Source organism: Natrix helvetica, assembly GCF_964273705.1.
Source record: "Natrix helvetica genome assembly, chromosome: 7".
In the NCBI taxonomy this organism is placed as follows: domain Eukaryota; kingdom Metazoa; phylum Chordata; class Lepidosauria; order Squamata; family Natricidae; genus Natrix; species Natrix helvetica.
Window position 1 is genome coordinate 22,961,682 of NC_138558.1, and position 21,555 is coordinate 22,983,236.

A 21,555-nucleotide genomic window follows, 5' to 3' on the forward strand; every position below is an offset into this window, starting at 1 on the left:
TACATTCAGTACTTGTATATGGGTAAACATACAAATCCTTTTTCATAGAAGCCTAAAAATATGCATTACTTCTCCTGGGTACTGTAGACCTTTGCTTGTTTGAGTTTTGTCCTCTGCAAAATTTCAACAGATAATTAAGGCATATCACTTGATTGATTCATATGCTGGAGCAGTAGCCTCAAGCAATTAATCCAATAATTAATAAACTCAAATTGAAAACCTCCCTACATCTTAAGAAAGTAGAGGTTCAATATGGAGAGAGAAGTCTCTTTCTTTATATTTCCATGCTTTATTGGGCTGCCCTGGAACCCTTAATGATCATTAGATTTTTTAAAAAGATGTATCTAATTTTGCAAATGGAGTCACCGGATTAGAATTAAATGCTTGCATCACACCAAAAGGTTATTTTTTTTAATAACATGTATTGAAGCAGTTCCTTTCAAAGAACAAGGAACCTTTGGTCTATTCAACAAGCACGGAAACACTATAATGCTTTTGGCGCAGTCATCAGTGGAGATACAGATAAAGATTAGTATAGGGTCATAGAACAATTGCAACTGATAGGCTTCTAATAGTGTTGCTTAGGAACATATTACCAATATTTTCCATGTGGAGTTTAGCTCCTGCTTCTGCACTTAGGGAGATCCTGTTTTGAACATTTATATAAGCGTCATCAGTGGGGCTGAAATTAATGGGAAGACAATATGTTCTTGCTCTTGCTTGGATTTATAGTCTCACTCTGAAATATGACTATTTTGTAGAAGCCAGTAAACACATTGTTCAGTGTACTGCATCTTATCTTCCATTCCTAGTAATTTGTTTAGCTGGTTAATGGTTATTTTATTACTCTTCCCCAAAGACAAAATCTGTTATTTTTGATGTTTTAAGTCCATTTTCTCTGCCAGATGATGTTCATTTGTACCTATTCAAGGGTTCACTGTCTGTGCAAAATGGAAATATAATCATCTATAAAGATTTATACATACTAGTGTGTGCATAAAATAGTAAAATGAGAATTTCCTATTTTCCTATCATATTGGGTTTATTTTTAGCCCAACTCTTTGGGGGTCTTATCTGTGTCTAGTGAGAACAAGCCAAAATCTTGGAACAGTATTTCCAAAGTGGGAAAGGGGTGTTTATATACATTGGAGTCTATTAAGATGTAAAATAAGGTTAGTTTTGTTGTTAGGTTTACCTGTTAACTGTTATTTTTTTATAGTATATTAGCTGATAACCCAGCGTTGTCCTAGTATTTATTCATAGGGGGAAAATGTCCAGGCCAAAGGTAATTTCTAATGTTGGATTTTCCCCGTTACCAGAGGGAGCCCCCTTGTGGAATACTGTGAAGCCATTACCATGGCAACTCCACTGTGCTGTACAGTAGAAGCCATTTGAAGGCACCACAGGCTGTATCATATAACAACACACACCCAAGGAGTGTTAGGGGTGTCCTACTGCCACAGTATTTGTTTCCAGAAAGTAAGTCATCTGTGTACCAAGTGGTTGAAATTGCTCAAGGCGATCCAGAGTTATGCTGGAAAACACACACACAACACACACACACACACACACAGAGGGAGGGAGCCATTTTTATATAGCTAGATAGATGGTAGGTCAAAATGGTTGGGAAAATACAACTTATATAGGAGTATATAAATGGTAGACTTGTTTTGGGGAGGGGCAGGTTGGAGAAACCATGTTGAAATATACTTATCAGTATTCAGCTGGGAGGGCATCTATGTATAAGTCTCTTCTTTTGTTTTTATGCACATTTTTGATTTATTTAGTGTTGTTCCCTTTGGAATTTGTATTTTAACTTTGAAAATTTAAAAAAATGAAAAAAGAAGATGCAAAATAGAGGTCCAAGTGTGGAGGATTTGATAGAATAAAAGAACTTGATATTCTGGTTTCAGGCATTTGAACTGCTAGTTCTTTTTTCCCCTTCTTTCCTCCTTTGCATTCATCGAAGTCAGATATATGAACTGGCAAGCATCCATTTGCATAAGAGGCAAATTTATTAACATTGAAAATAAGTAATAATTTCATTCACTATGCATATTTACTTTCTCTAGATCTCCATATCTATGACAAAAAACAGTACAAATATCCTAAGAAATCCTAGCCGTTAATCAGATACTAAAATCCCATTGAAATCAATGGTGCTTACTTCTGAAAGAACATGAATAAAGTAAAAGCAAGGTTAGAATCTTATAATACACTGGTGGGGTTCTCACATTGCACTGTCGTAATATCCTTAATTTGGTTTTGGCACTGTAGGGTTGGGGTTTGCAAATAATGGTTTCTCACTTAGGACAGACCCAGTGCCTGTGGAAACCCCCTCTCTCCTAGAAAAATGAAATATTTTGAGAAATATTGGCAGAATATTATATTTCCCCTGAAAGAGAAATTAAACTCTTAAAGGGAGACAGAAACTCACAGCCACAGTTCCCTGCTCCCAAGCAGATACAAAGCTGAGGCTAGCTTTTAGAAATACAGATTTGGTAATCCATTCAAGACAGGCTATTTTGAACAAAGGTAGAATGGTAGGATTAGCCTTCCCTCAAGATCCAAACCAGGAAAAAGCCATTAAGACACAATAGGAATTGTCCACAGAACACAAGCCTCTTCATTACCTCATCACCCTGCATTTCGGACATTAAAACATTAGAGAGGGTACCGAGGTATTTTACAAGAAGAGTACTCCACTCCTCTGCTCATAATAAAATTCCTTATACCACCAGGATTGAAATTTTAGGCCTGGATAACCTTGAACTACGCTGACCTAAGCTTAGTACATAAGATTATCTGCCATAACATCCTACCTGTTAATGACTTCTTTTATTTCAACCGCAATAACACAAGGGCTATCAGTTGTTACAAACTAAATGTAATCTGCTCTAATCTTGATTGCAGAAAAACTGATTTTAGCAATAGAGTAGTAAATGTGTGGAATACTCTTTTGTTAGTTCCTCTAACCCCCATACCTTTTACCTTAAACTGTCTACCATGGATCTTGTGTGTTTCTTAAGAGGTCCCTAAGGGGGCGTGCATAAGCACACCAGCGTGCCTACCACCCCTATCCTACTCTCCCCATTTATATGTACTCATTTTATTCTATTCTCCAAGGCACCTGAGGGTAGAACAAGTAGCAATGGGTGGAAACTAATCAAGGAGACAAGCAACTGAGAACTGAGGAGAAATTTCCTGACAGTTAGAACAATTAATCAGTGGAACAAATTGCCTCCAGAAGTTGTGAATGCCCCAACACTGGAAGTCTTTAAGAAGATGTTGGATAGCCATTTGTCTGAAACGGTGTAGGGTTTCCTGCCTAGGCAGGGGGTTGGACTAGAAGACCTCCAAGATCCCTTCCAACTCTGCTATTGTATGTTTTATGTGTTTATGGCTATGTTTTGCTTATTTGTATCCATTTTTGTACCATTTTTTCATGTGCCCATATCTATGTCTATACTGATACTTATTTTCTTGTGCTTGTTGACAAATAAATAAATAAACCTCAGCTATGACCCATGCTTAGTCTGACAGTAACCAATAGAATACATGCTCTTGCCACAGGAACAGGAAGCTCAAGCTCAAAGCCCAGAGAGGGTATAAATAACTCTCACTTTCCATTCCATGTGTTCAGCTATCCAGAATCACGTGTGCTTGGTGGTTCTGCTTCACTATTAAACCATCTTGCCAATCAGCCTCCATGTTTCCAGTGCCTTTCTCCCCACTTGGAACTGAACCAGATGGATATTTCTTCCAACAATTGCTTAAATAAAGGCTTAATAAAGTGAGCCCAGCTTCATTTAGACTCTAGAAACTGAATGCTTTGCACAGATTATAGAGAAGAAAGAGGAAGAAAACAAAGCAAAGCTCCCCACGCCTCAGCCCAGCGCTGCTCCCTCCGTGGACTTGATGGGAAAAAGGGGGGGCTTCTCAAATCGCGGCGTGCCTAGTGAGAGAGGGAAAGAGAGGGAAGGTGTGCACCACCTCCGATTAGCTCTCCAAGCTTGGCTTCTCGTCTCTGCGGCCAGCACTTCACGCCTGGCCAGTGCGTGAGTCACGGCAGTGCTTGAGCGAATAAATTCATGCAGTCCAAGCGAGCCAGGGAGAGAGAGAGAGCGCCTGTTTGCCCACCCGCCTGCTGGGTCGAGGCTATGATTAGGGTTCATTGGTGGATTAGTCTCTCCAGCTAGCCAGCACGCTCGGCAACTTGTTGAGAGGTGCCTCTCCCGCAATTTGAGAAGGGGGAAAAAGATGGGCTTTCCCCTCAAGTCCACGGAGGGAGATTTCAGGGAAGCTCCAAATGCCCAGCGGGGTGCTTCAGCCAAGCACTGCTCCTGCGGCAAATGGGAAACTTGCCCCCACTAGTCGATATTTCTCTCTCACACACACCTCCGGGAACCTGCTTCCCTACCGCACACCCTTTCTGTGCCTTTCTCCCATGGAGGAGGATATTCTGCCTCCTAGCTTGGGAGTCAGCGGGAGGGGGGGCAGCCAGGCAGGTGCGATGGTAATGGGGAGAAGGTTAACACGCACCCATCTGCACCTACCACCTCCGCTAGCTCAGGCAGCTGACTCATGTATGAGCCAAGGCTGCGGGGAGCCCCTGAATGTTGCAGGGGGGGGGCAGCCTTCGCCCGCATGACAAAGCATTCCCCGTCCCTAAGGGCAAATGGGAGTACCTCCAACAAGCAAAAGATGTGTTGGCAAACTGCCCGCCTGCGCTCAAGTCAGCCTGCCTCTGTTCCCGCATAGGCTCTCTGGTCTCTGGCAAGATCGGATTCTTTCCTGCCCTGTTGCATCATCTCTCCACACCCAGAGGTGGCTGGGGCAACAGTTCCGCCTCACCCCTCCTCAAGCCCAGCAAGAAAGCCTGATCATCCCATCAGATCCATCCAAGGAAGGAAAGAGAGAGCCGGGCTCAGCCGATCTTTACTTTACTTTACTTTATTTAGATTTATAAACCGCTCCCTCTCCCCGAGGGGACTCATGCTCTCCCCGAGCTAGAAGCAGCAGTTAAGGGCAAAAAAATGGTCGAAAACGAAAGCTGAAGTCAGCTGGCCAGCGCAGGCATGCGCGCTGGAGCTGACAGGGCAAAGCCCTGACAAATGGCTCCGCATGCCACCTGTGGCACGCGTGCCATAAGTTCGCCATCAAAGACTTAGAGGCAAGCTCTGTTAAATATTGTAGGACTTATTTCTGATTAAACCTGAGTATGATTTTACAGCATATTGCTTAAGTGCAACAGAGGTACCAGACAGAGTCCTTAATATTTGTCCATATTTCTATTCCAAAGAGTTCATGCAAATCAGCCTGGAATGATGTATAATGCACATAAAAAACAGACAGCATTTTGATTGCACTGTTTCACTCCACAGATTGTGACTTTCTGACCATCCTCTGCAAACACCCCGATATCGATGATATAATAGCTAGAATACTGGACATGTGGCTTCTATGATCTCCCACATTTCATTGTCCACCAACAATAAACTTTCAGCCTGACATCTCTTTGCCTCATCCTGCTGAAGCCTCCATTTTTATATGTGTATGTGTCTCTCTCTGTTGTGTGTATTCTGTTGTACACATCTGGGAGAGTACAGTATATGTTTGAGATAACTGGTAGAGTTGTTTTGCTCACATGCATTTTAATTTATTTTTAACTTAGGCATCAACTGAGATGTAAGAAATGCTGGGCTCAATGTGGTCGTAAGTTGAGGACTACTTGTAATATAAAATGATTGATGATAGAATGCAGATAAAGGGTCCTTCAGGTTGGATGGCATTCAACATACTATAAAGGAAGAGCTAAGAGTTTTTCAGAGTACTAATGGTGTTTATGGTGTGGTGAGATTAAAGCCTTCAGGCCATCTAGTTACTGATGTTGCCATACAGGAAAAGAACATCCGAAGCTGCAAAGATAGAATTACAGTAAGAACATAGAATGTAAGAAGTATTCGCGCAAGGAAGCTCAACAGAGCTACAGGTGAAATGCAACAACTACAAAGTCACATTTTTAGGAAGCAGCAAATTGTGTTGGACTGGAATTAGACACTTTGTCAGAAAATCACATTGTTTATTACTCAGATAAAAAAGGAAAAAGGAACAGTATTTTATTAATGAAGGTGGATATGTGTGTCCCAGGATAATGTTACAGGATCCAATCTGAGCCGGTCACTGGGACCAGAGGTTTCGTCTTCCAAGCTTTCAGACTCTCCTTGGAGCCCATCCTCAGGGAACATGGAAGATTCCAGAAGATGGGCTCCAGCATGAGTCCAAAAGCTCAGAAGACAGAACAGCATATTTTTTATTAGCATTTTTTAGAGGTAGTCCTTGGGTTAAGAGTACTTGTTTAGCAACCATTCAAAGTTACAGTGGAGCTGGAATTAGGAGTACCTATGATGAATCCTCAAAATTCTGACTGTCACATCATTCCCTCAGTGACATGTTTGCCACTTGTGACTTTACCAGCTGGTTTCTTACAAGCAAAGTCAATAGGGAAATCACCTTTTTTTCTTCTTCTGAGGAGCCCCACCATGGAGATCCCTGGGATCTCATAATCTATAGCATCTTTTAGGATCAACAATCAACAAAGAAGTACCCTGCAGAGTAGCCATGAAGGCCTTAGAAAATATATTCAGGTATCGTGATGTTTCTATACCTACTGAGAGGTGAGGCCTGTTTGTTTTAGATTTTATGTACAAATATTTAGAAGGAAGGCAAATAATGTGAAATAAGACTTCTTGTAGCCAACTTCAGTTACTGCTGACTTCATGGGTACATCCATGCAGTTTTCTGGCAAACAAAAAAAACAACAACCTTTTTCCAGGATGATTATTTTCAATTTCCCAGTCTAGATTACAGTCCTGAGATTTCTTAGTGCTCTTTCATTCTAGTCACTAGATCCAAGTTAATCTAGCCTCATCAGATCAGTCATGGGTTAGTAGAAGTCAGGGTAGAAAAGAGCAGTTATGTTGTGTCAATTCTCTATAAATTACATTGGGGAAAACTGAAAAATAATCCAACCAATACTTTTAATAGCTTATTTACTTGGACAATTTCTATTCTGTCTTTTTGAAAGTGAAGTATTATGTACAGTGTGTGTGTGTGTTGCCTTGAAGTCAATTTTTGACTCCTAGCAACTCCCTGGACTAGTCCTTGAAGTTTTCTTGGCAGGGTTTTTCAGAAGTGGTTTGCCATTGCCATTTTTCTATGGCTGAAAGGGAGTGACTGGCCATTGGCACCTAAGGCAGGACTAGAACTCACAGTCTGCCATTTCCAGCCTGGTTCCTAAACCACTCTACCAAATTGACTCTTTCACGTAAGAAATTAGAATCCACTTCATTTCTTTAAAAAAGAAAACAACTAAATGCTACAAATTTGAAAAGCTGGATTTTAAAACCGAATTTAAAAGAATTCTGAAAGTAGTAATAGAAAGGATGAATCATGACTACAGAAGAAAATATGTTCCGCTGTTTGAGAGCAACACAGGATGTTGTCCTCCGCTTCTTAATGAGAAAAGTGCTCCCTCATTTGCGCAAGCTTCAAGCAATCAAAATCAGCATTTCAAAGGCTTTTTTTCTCGGACTGAAGTTACTTTTTTTAATACTGCTGTCCCCACGAGAGAGGGAGAGGTGAATTAATAGCAGTCATCCTCCTCCTCATCATCTCAATTAGCTCATTGAGTTAATCTTCCCATGTTGCTTTTCCTGATCACACCATGTTATTGATTCCCCTTTTGCTAATAGACCTGCAGAACAGTCAGGCACGTTGGGTCAGATTAAAATAGTGATGATACAGATTCAAAATCTAGTCCCCTTACAGCAGGGGTGTCAAACTCAAGACCTGGAGAATGGATCTGGCCTACGGGGTGCTTAGATCTGGCCTGCAGGGCTGCCCTGGAAGCAGCGAAGTGCCTCTGCCAGCAAAAATTCCCATTTTCACTGGCAGAGGGTTGCAGGAGGCTGTCACAGTCAAAAATGGAGCTCAGGAGCCTGTTTTTGCTGGCAGAGTTCTCAGGCCACCACAGATGCCCCCCCCCACCTGACACGAGGGACCTTGAGCTGGCCATGCCCACCCTGGTCTCCAAGGTGAAACCCAACCCTGATGCGGCCCTTTAAAACTCAATTTCATTGAATTTGACACCCCTGTCCTACAAAGATCACAGGGGTGATTGGGGTTTTGTGAGGATCGGAAGGGAGAAGGCTTCCCATCATTCATACTTCTTTCTCTGGAGAAAATCTGGCTTCCAGGTCTTCAAACCCACACCTGGGCTTTCAGCACTGCCCTCCTTTGAGGTAACTTGGGTAGTGCCACAAAATGTGGGGGAGGGTTTTTTTATTTCCTGATGAGAGAGGGGGGAGGAAGGGCGGGGAGAGGGAGAGGAAGAAAGATCTGCCTCCTGATTGGCAATTTCATTTTTTTGAATGTTTTACATATTTGGGGGGGGGGGAGAGATTTATTGCTCAATCCTGACAGCAAAATCCCTTGATCCTCAAAGAATTAACTTCTTTCTTTTAATAAAGTCCTTTAAGTCGGACAATGGAGGAGCTCTTAGTTTGATCTAGTTTAATAGAAAGAAGGACTTGGGGAGACATGATAGCAGTCTTCCAATATCTCAGGGGCTGCCACAAAGAAGAGGAAGTCAAACTATTCTCCAAGGCACCTGAGGGTAGGACAAGAAGCAATGGGTGGAAACTAATCAAGGAGAGAAGCAACTTAGAACTGAGGAGAAACTTCCTGACACTTAGAACAATTAATCAGTGGAACAGCTTGCCTCCAGAAGTTGTGAATGCCCCAAAACTGGAAGTCTTTAAGAAGATGTTGGATAGCCATTTGTCTGAAACGGTATAGGATTTCCTGCCTAGGCAGGGGGGTTGGACTAGAAGACCTCCAAGGTCCCTTCCAACTCTGCTATTGTATTGTATTGTATTGATCTACATGACAGTGACCCTTCCTGCAGAAATAGCTTCAGAGACCTCCATACATTTTACCTCCAGGGGAAAATAAATGGGGCCTTAGGTGGCCTTTCTGGCCAGCAGCCTTCAAAGCATGCCTGGTCTGTTTTTTGCATGAATTTAAAAAAAAAAACAACCAAGCAGATATTCTGCAACTTGTAAAAAAAAAACTCCGGAGGAAAGTGAATGAAAAGGAGGAACGCAAATACATGAACAGCGACTTCTAAAAAGAAGTTAATAAGGGAGATTTGGTCCCTGCTGCTATGCTATACCTGCTGCCGCAAACCTCTCAGGTAACAGGTGTCTGGTTCCCCAGTCAGTGTACTAAAAGATGACTTCATAGGGGTGGAGCCCGGCTACACTGTAAAGGTGGCACTCAGGTGAGCCAGGTAAGAAGTGAACTTATGCGGGTCTCTTCAGCACGTCAGCTGTTCCTTGAAGGAAGCTGATCCTGTTGCCCACGCAACAAGCACAGGCACACCTCCTTGCTAAGCTCCTTGTATTATTATTTTCCCAACCACCGGGAAAAGAAACACCTGCTTGGAAATGGAAACCAAAGATCCTACTGGAAAAGAAAGTGCCGGGGTCAGGAAAAAGAACCTCACTTTCCTGAAGCAGAGACTGTACATGCTGGAGAGGAGGAAGACGGACACGGTGGTGGAGAGCAGCGTTGCAGGAGACCACAACAGCAGCTCTGCAACTTTGAGGAGGAGCCAGTCAGATAGGAGCGAATACAACCTGAAATTGCAAGGTAAAAATTGCAAGGCAGGAGAGGGAGGAACAAGGAAAAATCCAAGCTGCTTTTCTTAATATTTAGCCCAAACCATCTCAAAGCAATGGGCAACGATGGCAGGAGTAATCCATATACTTGGAAACAATGATCAGGAGGAGGATGTTCTACCTGGAACATTCTTAAGCCAACAAATACTTTTTTTATATTATTGCTTCAAAAAGAGTAATAAGAGAGAAATACCGTGAAAGGTGCTTAGTTTATCTCATTGCACTGAAGGGAAGATTTTAATTAAAGGTTTACGAGTACACAATGCTTTAAAGTCACATTTTAGACAGGTGCAAAGTACCCTATTTTCAGTGTGGAAAATGTGTTCTGCTAAAAGTACAGGCTTTATGGGAGAGGTTACATGTGAAGTGAAATAAAAGGAAGTAAGCAGGGGGAAGGTTTGTCTAGGAAAGAGGAAAAAAAGGTTTTGCTTCATTATGTTTGGATCTTAAACAAGTGAAGTGAGCATATTGATTTTTCCAGGCTTATGTCCCTGAGGACAACACTATGACATGAAGAAAACACTAATTTGTTATTTGCAGAGCAAGACAACTCCAACTCCAACCGCTAAGCATTTAAAATAACTCTGTGCAGGTGTGGTGTATGTACAGATCAATGGTGGGTTTCAAAAATTTTTAGAACCTCTTCTGTAGGTGTGACCTGCTTTGTGGGAGTGGCTTGCAGGCCATGTGACTGGGTGGGAGTGGCTTGCTGGCCACGTGACCGGGAGGGAGTGGCTTGGCAGTCATGTGACTGGGTGGGTGTGACTAACTTGTAAAATGTAGTGAAACTCACTTAACAACATTCTTGCTTAGCAACCAAAATGTTGGCGCAGAAACTCTGGCATTTGAAGCACGCAAGTCTTAAAGCTGTCAAGTTACAAGACCCTTGCACCCCTAATCCTTTAGGAAAAAAAACCCCAGAGATGTTCAAACTTGACAGCTTTAAGACTTGTGGACTTCAACTCCCAGAATTCCTCCTCCAGTCATGTTGGCTCAGGAACTCTGGCACTGAAGTGTGCAAGTCCCTCTGGCATTTGAAGCACGCAAGTCTTAAAGCTGTCAAGTTACAAGACTCTTGCACCCCTAACCCTTTAGAAAAAAAAACCCAGGGGTGTTCAAACTTGACAGCTTTAAGACTTGTGGACTTCAACTCCCAGAATTCCTCCTCTCGCTCTTCATCTTGATGATCTGCGGACGGGCGGGGGGAGGGAGCTGGAACCGGTTCTAAATGGCACTGTAGATTTGTGGAACCTCTTCTATAGAAGAGGTTAGAACTGGCAGGAACCCACCCTTGGTACAGATACAGATACAGATATATAGGTAGTCCTCAACATACAGTCGGGACCAGAATATTCATTGATAAATGACTGTCATTGGGTCTCGCCTGAATTTTTGCCATAAGGGAATCACATTATTGTTAACCGACTCTGGCTTCTTTCATTGACTTTGATTGTCGCAAAGTCCTCGGGAAGGTCATAAATGATGATTACATAATTCTGAGACTCTGCCACCATTGTAAACATTTGCCAAACACTCAGATCACGTGGCCAGAGAAATGCCACAACAGTCATAAATGCATGAACCCATCGTACGTTTTTCAATGCCATGGTATCTTTGAATCATTACACAAATGGCCATAAATTGTGAACTCCCTGTATAAGGAGAAGGGGGGGTTTACTCCTAAAAAGGACCTTTCCTAATTCTGTATGAGAAGGTTAGGCTACATAATAATCATTTTGGATTGCTGCCAAATTGGATTAAATAATGCTGCATCTGTCATTCACATTCACTCTGCTGGTGGAATGCAGGTTATAAATGCTGAACAGGTTTGTAAACTTGCCCTAAAGCAGTGTTTCTCAAACTTGGCGACTTTAAGTCCTGTGGACTTCAACTCCCAGAATCCCCCAGCCAGCATAGCTGGCTGGGGAATTCTGGGAGTTGAAGTCCACAGGACTTAAAGTCGCCAAGTTTGAGAAACACTGCCCTAAAGCATTACAGCCACAGGAGCTTTACAGTCCCAGAAACAGTGGAATTCAGTGACGAACAATAGCCTGGGATGTAAAACTCATCCTTTCCGTTTGCAGAACCTTCCTATAGGATGCAGGCTGCATTTCCCTATATGCAAAGGGATTGTATGGTATTGACAGAGCAATTAGTCAGGAAGAATTTCCCTGTGACAAAAGCATTGCTAAATGCTTCCTTTGTTAAGGCTACCTTCTGGTTAGCTACAAAAGGAAACTGATATTGGGAAATAGCTTTTTTCTGCCCATTTCCAGTTCCCAGCTTTAGTCAATATATACAGGATCATTTTATAGGATTGACAGTAAATCCCATTAGTGATAGAAAGGCAGGAAAAAAACAGGAATATAATTTACATTATTCTTATATCTATATCTCAAAAGCACAGAACTTTCCTGAACTGCTGTAAACAATACTTTGAGTAATCACTGGATGGTCCCAAAAGAACTGACCTTCAGTTATTCTAGCTTTAACCCTTTTGTGTATCTAATGACAGCAGAATAGAGATGGAAAATAGGATAAAAGGCAATCCCTCCTCCATTCTGCACATGAAGTAACTGGAGGGATGGAAAAGGAGACCCTTTTGTTGGACATAATATGGGCATTTGTAACAAACCATAATCTGTTTTATTTGCTTTGATTTTAGAGTGATGTGTGACCCCAGCCATTATAGTTGATGGATTATGGCTTAGTAGTGTATGTGATGGGACGCGGCGGCTCAATGGCTAAGATGCTGAACTTATCAATCAGAAAGGTTGGCAGTTCTCTGGTTTGAATCCCTAGCGCTGCATAACAGAGTGAGCTCCCATTACTTGTCCCAGCTTCTGCCAACCTAGCAGTTCGAAAGCATATAAAAATGCAAGTAGAAAAATAGGGATCACCTTTGGTGGAAAGGTAACAGTGTTCCATGCGCCTTCGGCATTTAGTCATGCCGGCCACATGACCATGGAGACGTCTTCAGACAGTGCTGGCTCTTCGGCTTTGAAACGGAGAGGAGCACCGCCCCCTAGAGTCGGGAACGACTAGCACATATGTGCGAGGGGACCCTTTACCTAGTGTATGTGAATAAGGCCAAGAGGGTTAGGACAACATGTAAACTTAATTCTTATCAATATAATTAGTTACTAAAAATATTTGGTGTCCCTGAAGAGAAATCATAACATTTGTTCAGATTCTAGTGAGGCCTCTGGATGAAAAAGTTGCCCTGAGCTACATTACCTGTTTATCAGATTTAGACTCAGTTCTCCTCACTACTCTTGCTATCAGCTCCTCCCGTTGGATTTCCTCAGAGTAGGAAATCTCTTGTGGCTGGATTTTCACAGCCGTGTAACCTCTGGATAATGTTAGTTGGTTGGACTTATTCAACTGCCTGGCTTATATAGCACAATATATGTAAATAATTCTAACCAGGTTTGATAACATTCTCAGCTTCATAGTACGGGTAGTACAGCCACAACTGAGCCCAAAATTTCTGTTGCTAAGTGAGACAGTTGTTAAGTGAGTTTGCCTCATTTTTTTGCCACAGTTGTTAAGTGAATCATTGCAGTTGTTAAGTTAGTAACACAATTGCTAACAATTCTGACTTTTCTTGTCAGAAGATTGCAAATGGTGATCCCATGAGCAATTTAAACAGGAACTGAATCTACTAGAGTTAGTAAAATAACATAATGGATTACTTGAACACCTTTCCTCCTTAAGCCAATGTTTGCATAAGGCAGGACTTTTTTGTTATTTGTGGCCTAGATGGATGTACAGTGATCCTTTTTTTATATATTAGTTGCCATTCATTATGTCTAACTCTCCTATAAATTATTTACCATATTTTTATTTATTGTTTAATGTACCAACTCTGTAGGAATATAAACCTCTGGAATGACTGGATGGTTTTTTTGGTTTGGATGGATCAAGTTACAAATAGGAATATAACAGGACATAATTATCACAGTGGAAAAACAAGGCTTACATAAATATCTATTGACCTTTATAACTTCCTTTTCATGTTAAAAGCTCTATTCAGATGTCATTCTCCTGGAGCTTTAGGTAATCGTAGTTAATTAAATTGGTTAGTATTTTCAAAAGCCTAAAAACTTTCCCTGTTTTTTTAAGGTGGCAAATACTTATATTGTATGACTAAACTCCCTGTCAAAACTGATCCTTAAATATCCTATTAATCAAATAGATATACTGTAGTAGAACTTAATAATTGTACAAAATAAGATGTTAAGATTGAAAAAAAAAACCAATGAGTATGACTTGAAGTTTGATTCTGAAGCAATGTAGCATCTATTTACACAACTTCCACTCTTACCATCAATCTAAACTTGATGCAACAGTGGGGACTGATATATTTACCATTTTGATTATGTATTCTTTCAAATGCAGTACAATGAAGGCAACTTACATTACTTTTTAACTCGTAATGTATACCAAATGCACATCTATGAACCAACCTTCAAGCCTTATGGGAACAGTCAGATAAACAATTTTATTTATTTACTTAAATGGATTAGCTGCCCCACTCCGATGAATTTGGGGTGGTATAGTGTTGTTCTGGCCTAGGCTTCCTAATAAAGTAAAAAACACATGCTTAGTCCCAAAAACCCTCTTTTTATTTCATTCACAGTCCGTAATGAGTTGTAAAGAGTTGTAAAGAGTCCTAGAGTAGGCTGCCAAAGTCCTTTGGGATCAGGCTGATAAGCACCCACCTTTATCTTCCTTGAAATGCTGCCATAGACTTAGTTGGCAATTAGCTTGGCAAGGCCACACAGAGCAAAGAGTCAAAACAGAGTTTCAGAAGGTAAACCGACCAGCATGAACCAAATTGCTTCCTGCAAAGTCTCATGTGCCTTTGCTCCTCCTTTATGTCCTATGGGAGGGGCAATCACTTCCAAGCCATACTCCCGAGTCATCCCTTCTGTTTTAACTGTTCTTGCCTTCTGGCAGCTCTGCACATGGGCACATTGGGAACAGGGGAAGCCTGTTCCTCTGCCTCGCTGCTTTCTGGCTCTGGAGGCTCTGGGGGCAGCACAAAACTCCCAGATAGCCCTGGCCCTCTCTCTTCCTCTGGCGCAGAGCCCTTGTCTGAGCCTTCCCCAGACTCCAGGACTGGCCCATGTTCTTCCCCATCCACCTCGCTGTCCGACTCTGTTGCCAGCTCCACAGGCCGCTGGTGGACCACAACAAGTGTTTATGTGATTTCATTGATTAAATACATATAATGAATTACTCCTCTAATAGTGCCCTTTTTCATCATGTAGCCGGGGGTTATAGTGATTAAGATGTTGGTACAGGATAAGGAGGCCAGGTTCAAATGTACCTTCAGTCCCAAAAACTCACTGGATGATTTCAGCCAGTCAGTCTCTTTTAGACAAACCTACCTCAAGAGAATGCTATGGTGAGGATAAAATACAGCGGAAATTCTTGAGATGATGTCTCCAAAGGTAACTTGAATATAATTCAAATGAGTGCATGAATGAAGATTGCAATCTAGTCGTAATTTCTGGAAAGCTATTGTAAATTTTAGATAGTTGTAGATTGTGTGTCTCTATCTTAATCTGCCTCCCAGCAACTGTGTTTTATATTGTTTTATATTTCAAAATCATTTTTCAATCATCCCTTCGCAATCCAGGTGAATTAACTAGGATTGGCCAGGAGAAATTATGTTTGCGATATCCATTTTAGTTGGAAACTGCAGGATGCTTCAGTAGATACCTAAGCCTTCAGTGATACTTATGAGCTTCAAGACTGCAAAGGTATCCACAGAATGTAGTAAAAATAAAGTCAAGAGGGCAACAAGTGCAGTCAAAGTTCTGCCTGTTTTTTTGTGGAATTTTGGTTGTAGTATCACAGCTGCAATCTTGAGATTTTTGAACATAGTCTGAAGATGCCCCTGCAAGACGTGTAAACATGGTCCTGTATTAGGAGATGAGCCATTCTAGTCTGCAACATACTGAATAGCTTCTAGAGTAGATTAGATGAGCCAAGGAGCCAGTATCAAAAAATATATTTGCCTTTCATAACTATGTTGAGATGCCGTTAAGAAATTAATATTGGCTTAACATTTATTCCATTAGTAGCATTTGACTGCCGCACAGCCTAACTGAAATGGCTGTTTTTGGATTAGATGGGTCTTTTAACTATCCTTTTTATCCATCTTATAGTTGTTTGAAGGTTATAAATGGTTACTGTTGGCAAATATAGTAGAGAAGATTTGCACTTAACAGTCTAGAGATCCTGGTCAGAGGTGGGCATCACATAATGTAACAACCAGTTCGCCCAGAACTGAAAATGTGAGTGTGCGCATGTGCCTTCCGCCTTGTGCACATGTGTGCAGCATCAAAAACATGATTATATAGGATGGGATGGTGCCGGGGCAAGTGGGTGGGCCCAGTTCACCCACCTCTGATCCCCGTGTATTTTCAGTCAATGGTTCACAGTTTTATCCTATTACTATAGGGATGAATCATTTTATATTTTACTTGGAAGATTTAGAATATTAATATTTTTTGGTTGCTATGCTTTGAAAAGTATCCTCTGAAGATGCTACCAGAATCACACGTTGGAGGGAATTACAGTATATTGCAGAATTAATTCAGAAATTGTTTTATGTAGTAACTTTAGAATTCACAACCCAAGTAGGAGATACAGTATATTACCCACCTGAGCCCATCAGAAGCATTCCCAATAAGGATATTATTTCATCTTTGATAATTATTTATTGATTTTTTTTCAATAAAAGAAAAACATTCATTCAATGACGAAAAGAATCTGAAGTCGAGGAATGGAAATCAAATATTTCCTGTAAAAGTTAGGTGCCTTTTTGCTAGCTACTTGCAATATATGTTTTGGATTACTTAAATAGGTATCGGTTGATAGACTTGATAACAGTTGAGCAGTGTCAAATTCTCTAGCGGTTTGTGCAAGGTTATAGTGAGCATAATGTTTCTTTGCCTGAAATATATGGGAAATCTGATACTGAGTGGAAACTTTCTCAGATGGCATAAATTTCAGCATTTTCTTCTGAAGAGAGTCAGATAACAGGGAATTATATGAAAGCTACTAAGCCCGAATTTATTTATTTTATTTATTTGGTTTGTCAAACATGTACAAGATAACAGGTATAAGTATAAACATGGACATGAGCACATGAAATGATTGCAAATAGAAGGGAACAGTAGGACAGGGAGGTTAGGCACGCTGGTGCACTTATGCACATCCCCTTTATGGACCTCTTAGGAATGGTGTGAGGTCCATGGTAGACAGTTTAAGGTCTAAGCTATGAGGGTTAGAGGAAGTAACAACAGAGTCAGATAGAGTATTCCAGAGTCAGATAGAGTATTCTTTTCTGCAATCGAGTTTGCAGCGGTTTACCTTGAGTTTGTATCTATTGTTTGCCTGTGTATTATTGCGGTTGAAGTTGACAGGTAGGACATTGTAGCAGACAATTGCGCACTATGCTTAGGTCAGACCATAGGCGACGTAATGACCTCCAAACTCTTTATATCTTTGAAATGTGGTTGAGAAATCAGAAGTTGCAATCCCCCTCAAATTCTCACATGTGCAAAACATTACCTTCTTTGGTCTTAATTAGTTCCATCAACAGTTATATTAATGCGGTTAAGACTAGCAAGGTTTCCCTATTCTAGTTCAAGCTTTCCTTCAAAGAGAACCTACCTATTTGCATTCGCCATTATTACTGTTTGTGAGGTGAAACACTCCCCGTAAGGTATTTCACCCATTGTGTTAACTCATGATATGGTTTGCTTCCTTCATTAAGGCTGCTTTTATGACCATCATTATGAATTAGAATTATATGTAAACCAAGTCACTCTGTCAATCATATCATGATTAAATCAGTCATGGTGAAATCCTTGCGTCACCCAGGAAGGGAAGGACATTTATGAATAGGAATTGAGACTGGCTGGTCTGGCATAATTTATAACGTCTACCTCCTGGCATACACATTTTTTACTGGTTTTTAGAGGGATTGTCTCTTTTAAATTTAATCTTATATGATATTGGGATTTTAAATTTTGTATATTCTGATTTGGCAGTTTGGCATATTTTTTATCCTCCTCTCATATACGTATTTATGTATCTATTTATTATGTTTCAATTTGTTGTATTTTGATACGGACTGTACACCGCCCTGAGTCCCTTTCGGGAGAGGGGGTGGTCTATAAGCGCTAATAAATAATAAATAAATAATAAATAAGGTGGAGAATTTGCATATATTCCTACAATTCAGAAACACAGTTCATTTGCGTAAACATTTAAAGCATACTGTATAGGACTGTGATGGTGAACCTATGGCACACGTGCCACAGGTGGCACGCAGGGCCCTCTCTGTGGGCATGTGTGCCTTCACCAGCTGCCCTTCTGGGTTCCGTTGCATGCATGCGTGAAGACCACTGGTCCGGCATGCATGCACGTACGGCCAGCCACTCTCTTCCAGGTTCCATTGGGTGCATGCACGAAGACCAGCTGGCCTGTATGCATGTGCACAAGGGAACTCGGAAGAGAGCAGCTGGCCGCACGCACATGTGCACTGGCCAGCTGCTCTCTTCCTGGTTTCAGTGGTCTAGAGCGCGCACGCTCCTGTGTTGGCACTTTTGTGCCCAAAAGGTTAGCCACCATTGGTATAGGATATTCTGCAAATGAAATCTATTTAGTTATGATTTACAATCGTGTTTATGCTCTGTATTTCTGCTAGACCAAAATTCTGAGTACTTTCAGCTCTGGAAAGGAAATTCATAACTTAGTGCACAGTGCATATTTTTTTCATGTAGACAATCTCATATTCAATTTCTGATACCTCCATAAGATCTTCTGTGGATCAGAGTCTGGTTTTCTATTCCACAGATTTTCTGTCTGCCCAATTTGAAGGAACAGAGAGAGAGATTGAGAGAGAGATTGAGAGAGAGAAAGAGAAAGAGAGAGAAATTGCCTAGTAAGAGACAGAAAGATGAAATCCTTTTCTTTCTTTAGAAGAGCTTACCCTTCCATCCTCCCCTTCTCAAAGCTGTCTCCTATTCCTGTGCCTCTCTACAAGCTGGTAAAAACGTATAACAGTTGTGTGAACGTGGAACTGTTAATAATAATAGATAATGCAATTTTGGATTTACATTCTTTTGGTTATTTATTATGCATTTGTCTGCACAGAGTATCACAACAGATCTTTGTATATTGCTCAGAGGCTTTTTATAACTGAGGCAGTGTAAACACTGTGGAAGTAAGAAAATAAATATTTAAGGTTGCAAAACTTCTATATGACCCCCTGGATTGTTGTTGGTAGTCAACTGGGTTCCCATGTCACATTAAACTAATTATGCAGTTAGTTTGCTTTTGGATAACAAGTTGGTTAAACCAAATCAGGGCAGGTTGGTAAATCATAGTTAATAGATAGGATTATTTATTTATGAAGTTAATCATTTATGGCTAATTCAATAAATAATACCAGAATGTATTAGGATGTATAATAATTCCAACTATCATAGTACTAGTGAGAAAGACCAATAGACTAATAGCTTGCTAAGGACTATATTCTAGGAGAAACTAATGTGGAATTTAACTGATCATGTTACCAGTGAAATAAATTCTATATATAGTTCAAAGCACCAAATCATTAATGTTAAAAAGCAAACATAAGTCACAAAAACTGATTTTCCTGTGTCTTTCAAAAAAAAAAAGAGGGGGGCGGGAAATGACTAGACAAATATATCTATCTTTTCATATATGTTTTCAAATATTAAATTATCAAAGGAGTCTAGTGGTTTGTTTGTTTTTTAAGGAAAAAAATGTTATTTGCATACTTTAAAAGGGGCTTGTTTTCTTTGGACTGGAAGTATATTCCTCTGCAATTTACTAATTCCTCTTTTTAAAAGAGTAGACAATCCACACCCTTTGTATTTCTCCTCTGTAGAAGCCTTCCCTCGGGGCCCATCTGAGCTCTTGTCATACCTCAGACAAATCTCTCAAGAGGATTCCCACAGAAATGTTGCAGAACCTGGTGTTTCCCACCTGGCAACCCACTTGCCCTCCCCTGCCCTTTTCTTTGTCCTATCCTTGCTCAGGGATACCCCTCTTCCTTTGAACCTGTTAAGAAAAATGTAGGGGATGGTTTTGCTATTAAAATCTAGCCCGATTCCTGACACAAAGCTCTCGTTATGTTTCCCCCTAGGCTTCTTCTTTGTAATGTACTTCCTCCAGGGAGAGCTTGACAGGCAGGTAACCTGGCACCTCCAAGGACAAGCAAGCTGAGCTCCTGTTGTATTTCACAACAGAAGGTGGCCACCGCTAATCTCACCTTCTTCCAGGTTTCTCTGCTGAGAACACAAAGGAGGGAGAGGTGGCTTCCTGCTTTGCCTTTGCAATAGGCACTTAAGAGACATTTGCCCAAATTTCACGCTTTAACATTTTCAGCAATTCCCCTGGTATCCCCAATCTTATCTGAATGTAGAAATCACGCCTTCTACTCCCAGCATAACAATATTTGTATCCCTACAGAGAGGGCGTGTAATCCTGTATTACAGAAGATGTTTCTCTTTTGTAGATTTGTCTCTGTGTGTGTTGCAGGGGTGGGATTCAAATTTTTTAGTAAGGGGTTCTCTGCCCCGTTGCTGGGTGGGTGTGGGTGCGTTTTTGCCCTTCCCATTGATGAAAGAAATGTCCTTCTGGGTTCGGCTCCAAGTGGGGAAAAAGACACTGGAGACATGGAGGCTGCTTGGAAAGATGGTTTTTAATGGTGGACAGGACCACATGGCCTGAGTCCTGAACAGAAAAGGTGATCACATGCTTCAATGTTGGTGGAGAAGAAGAGAAGGAAAGGGAAGGGCTGAAGAAGGGCTTGCAGGGATTTTTATAATCTGTTCGGCCCCACCTATCTGTTTCCTGTTCCTGTGTAAGAAATGTATTCTGATTGACCGTCAGAAGGGCAACCCTCTAAGCTGAGTTTTGAATCCAGGTTTGGTTGAATTGTCTGATGCCATGTGGTCAGTTGAGTAAAGGCTTACATTATCATGCCTTCATTCCCATCCCCCTGGAGCTGAAGGGGAGAACTCTTTAGTATGTAAAGTGGACTAGCTTGGCCTTCTTAATGGCCCATTGATAAAGTGAGGATGGCAGGAAGCTGCAGGAATTTACTTAGTTTTTAAAATGTGTTTTTCCCTTTTTCACATCCAGGAAAATATAATATTCTGTCTTATCAATATTTCCTAGGATATTTCATTTTTCTGGGAGAGGGCTGGGTGATAACTTCCTACCTCAGGCTGCAGACGCTTTGTTTGAGCCTCCGGGAGGGCGAAAACGGCTTCCCCAGGCTCTAGAGGCCCTCTGGAGGCTGGAAACAGGCCCATTTCCAGACTTCCTGAACTTCCAGTAGGCCCATTTTTCGCCCTCCCTGAGCCCCCGCCCACGCCCTGCACTTAACTGCATCCAAACAGGCTGCGTGGGGACTCCTGGTAGGGGCGGGGTGGGCAGGGCCAGCCAGGAGTGGGATTTGGGAGTTCTCTGAACTGCACAGAATCTTAGCTAGAGGTTCTCCCGAACTCCTGCGAACCCCCAGCAGCCCAACCCTGTGTGTGTGTGCGAGAGAGAGAGTGATACAGGTACTCCTCAACTCATGATTGTAATTGAGCCGAGAATTACAGTTGTGAGTTCTGGTCATTAAGTGGGTCAACATTTGACGGTGCCCAATTTTACAATCCTTTTTGTAGCAGTTAAGCAAATGCCATAGTCATTAAAAGAATGTCGTAATCATTGAACAAATGGCCCAGTCCTTAAATGAACCCATTAT

General features: G+C 41.3%; 1 protein-coding gene across 1 annotated transcript in view; it reads left to right on the top strand.

Annotated features, from left to right (window-relative positions):
* Positions 1–9,358: 9,358 nt before the first annotated feature.
* The window catches only part of ARHGEF38 (Rho guanine nucleotide exchange factor 38), a 54,191-nt gene continuing 41,994 nt past the window's right edge, over positions 9,359–21,555 (top strand). The window contains exon 1 of the mRNA XM_081960221.1: positions 9,359–9,714. Coding sequence (XP_081816347.1) covers positions 9,510–9,714 — 205 coding nt within the window. The 5' untranslated portion in view covers positions 9,359–9,509. The remainder of the gene's footprint in view (positions 9,715–21,555) is intronic.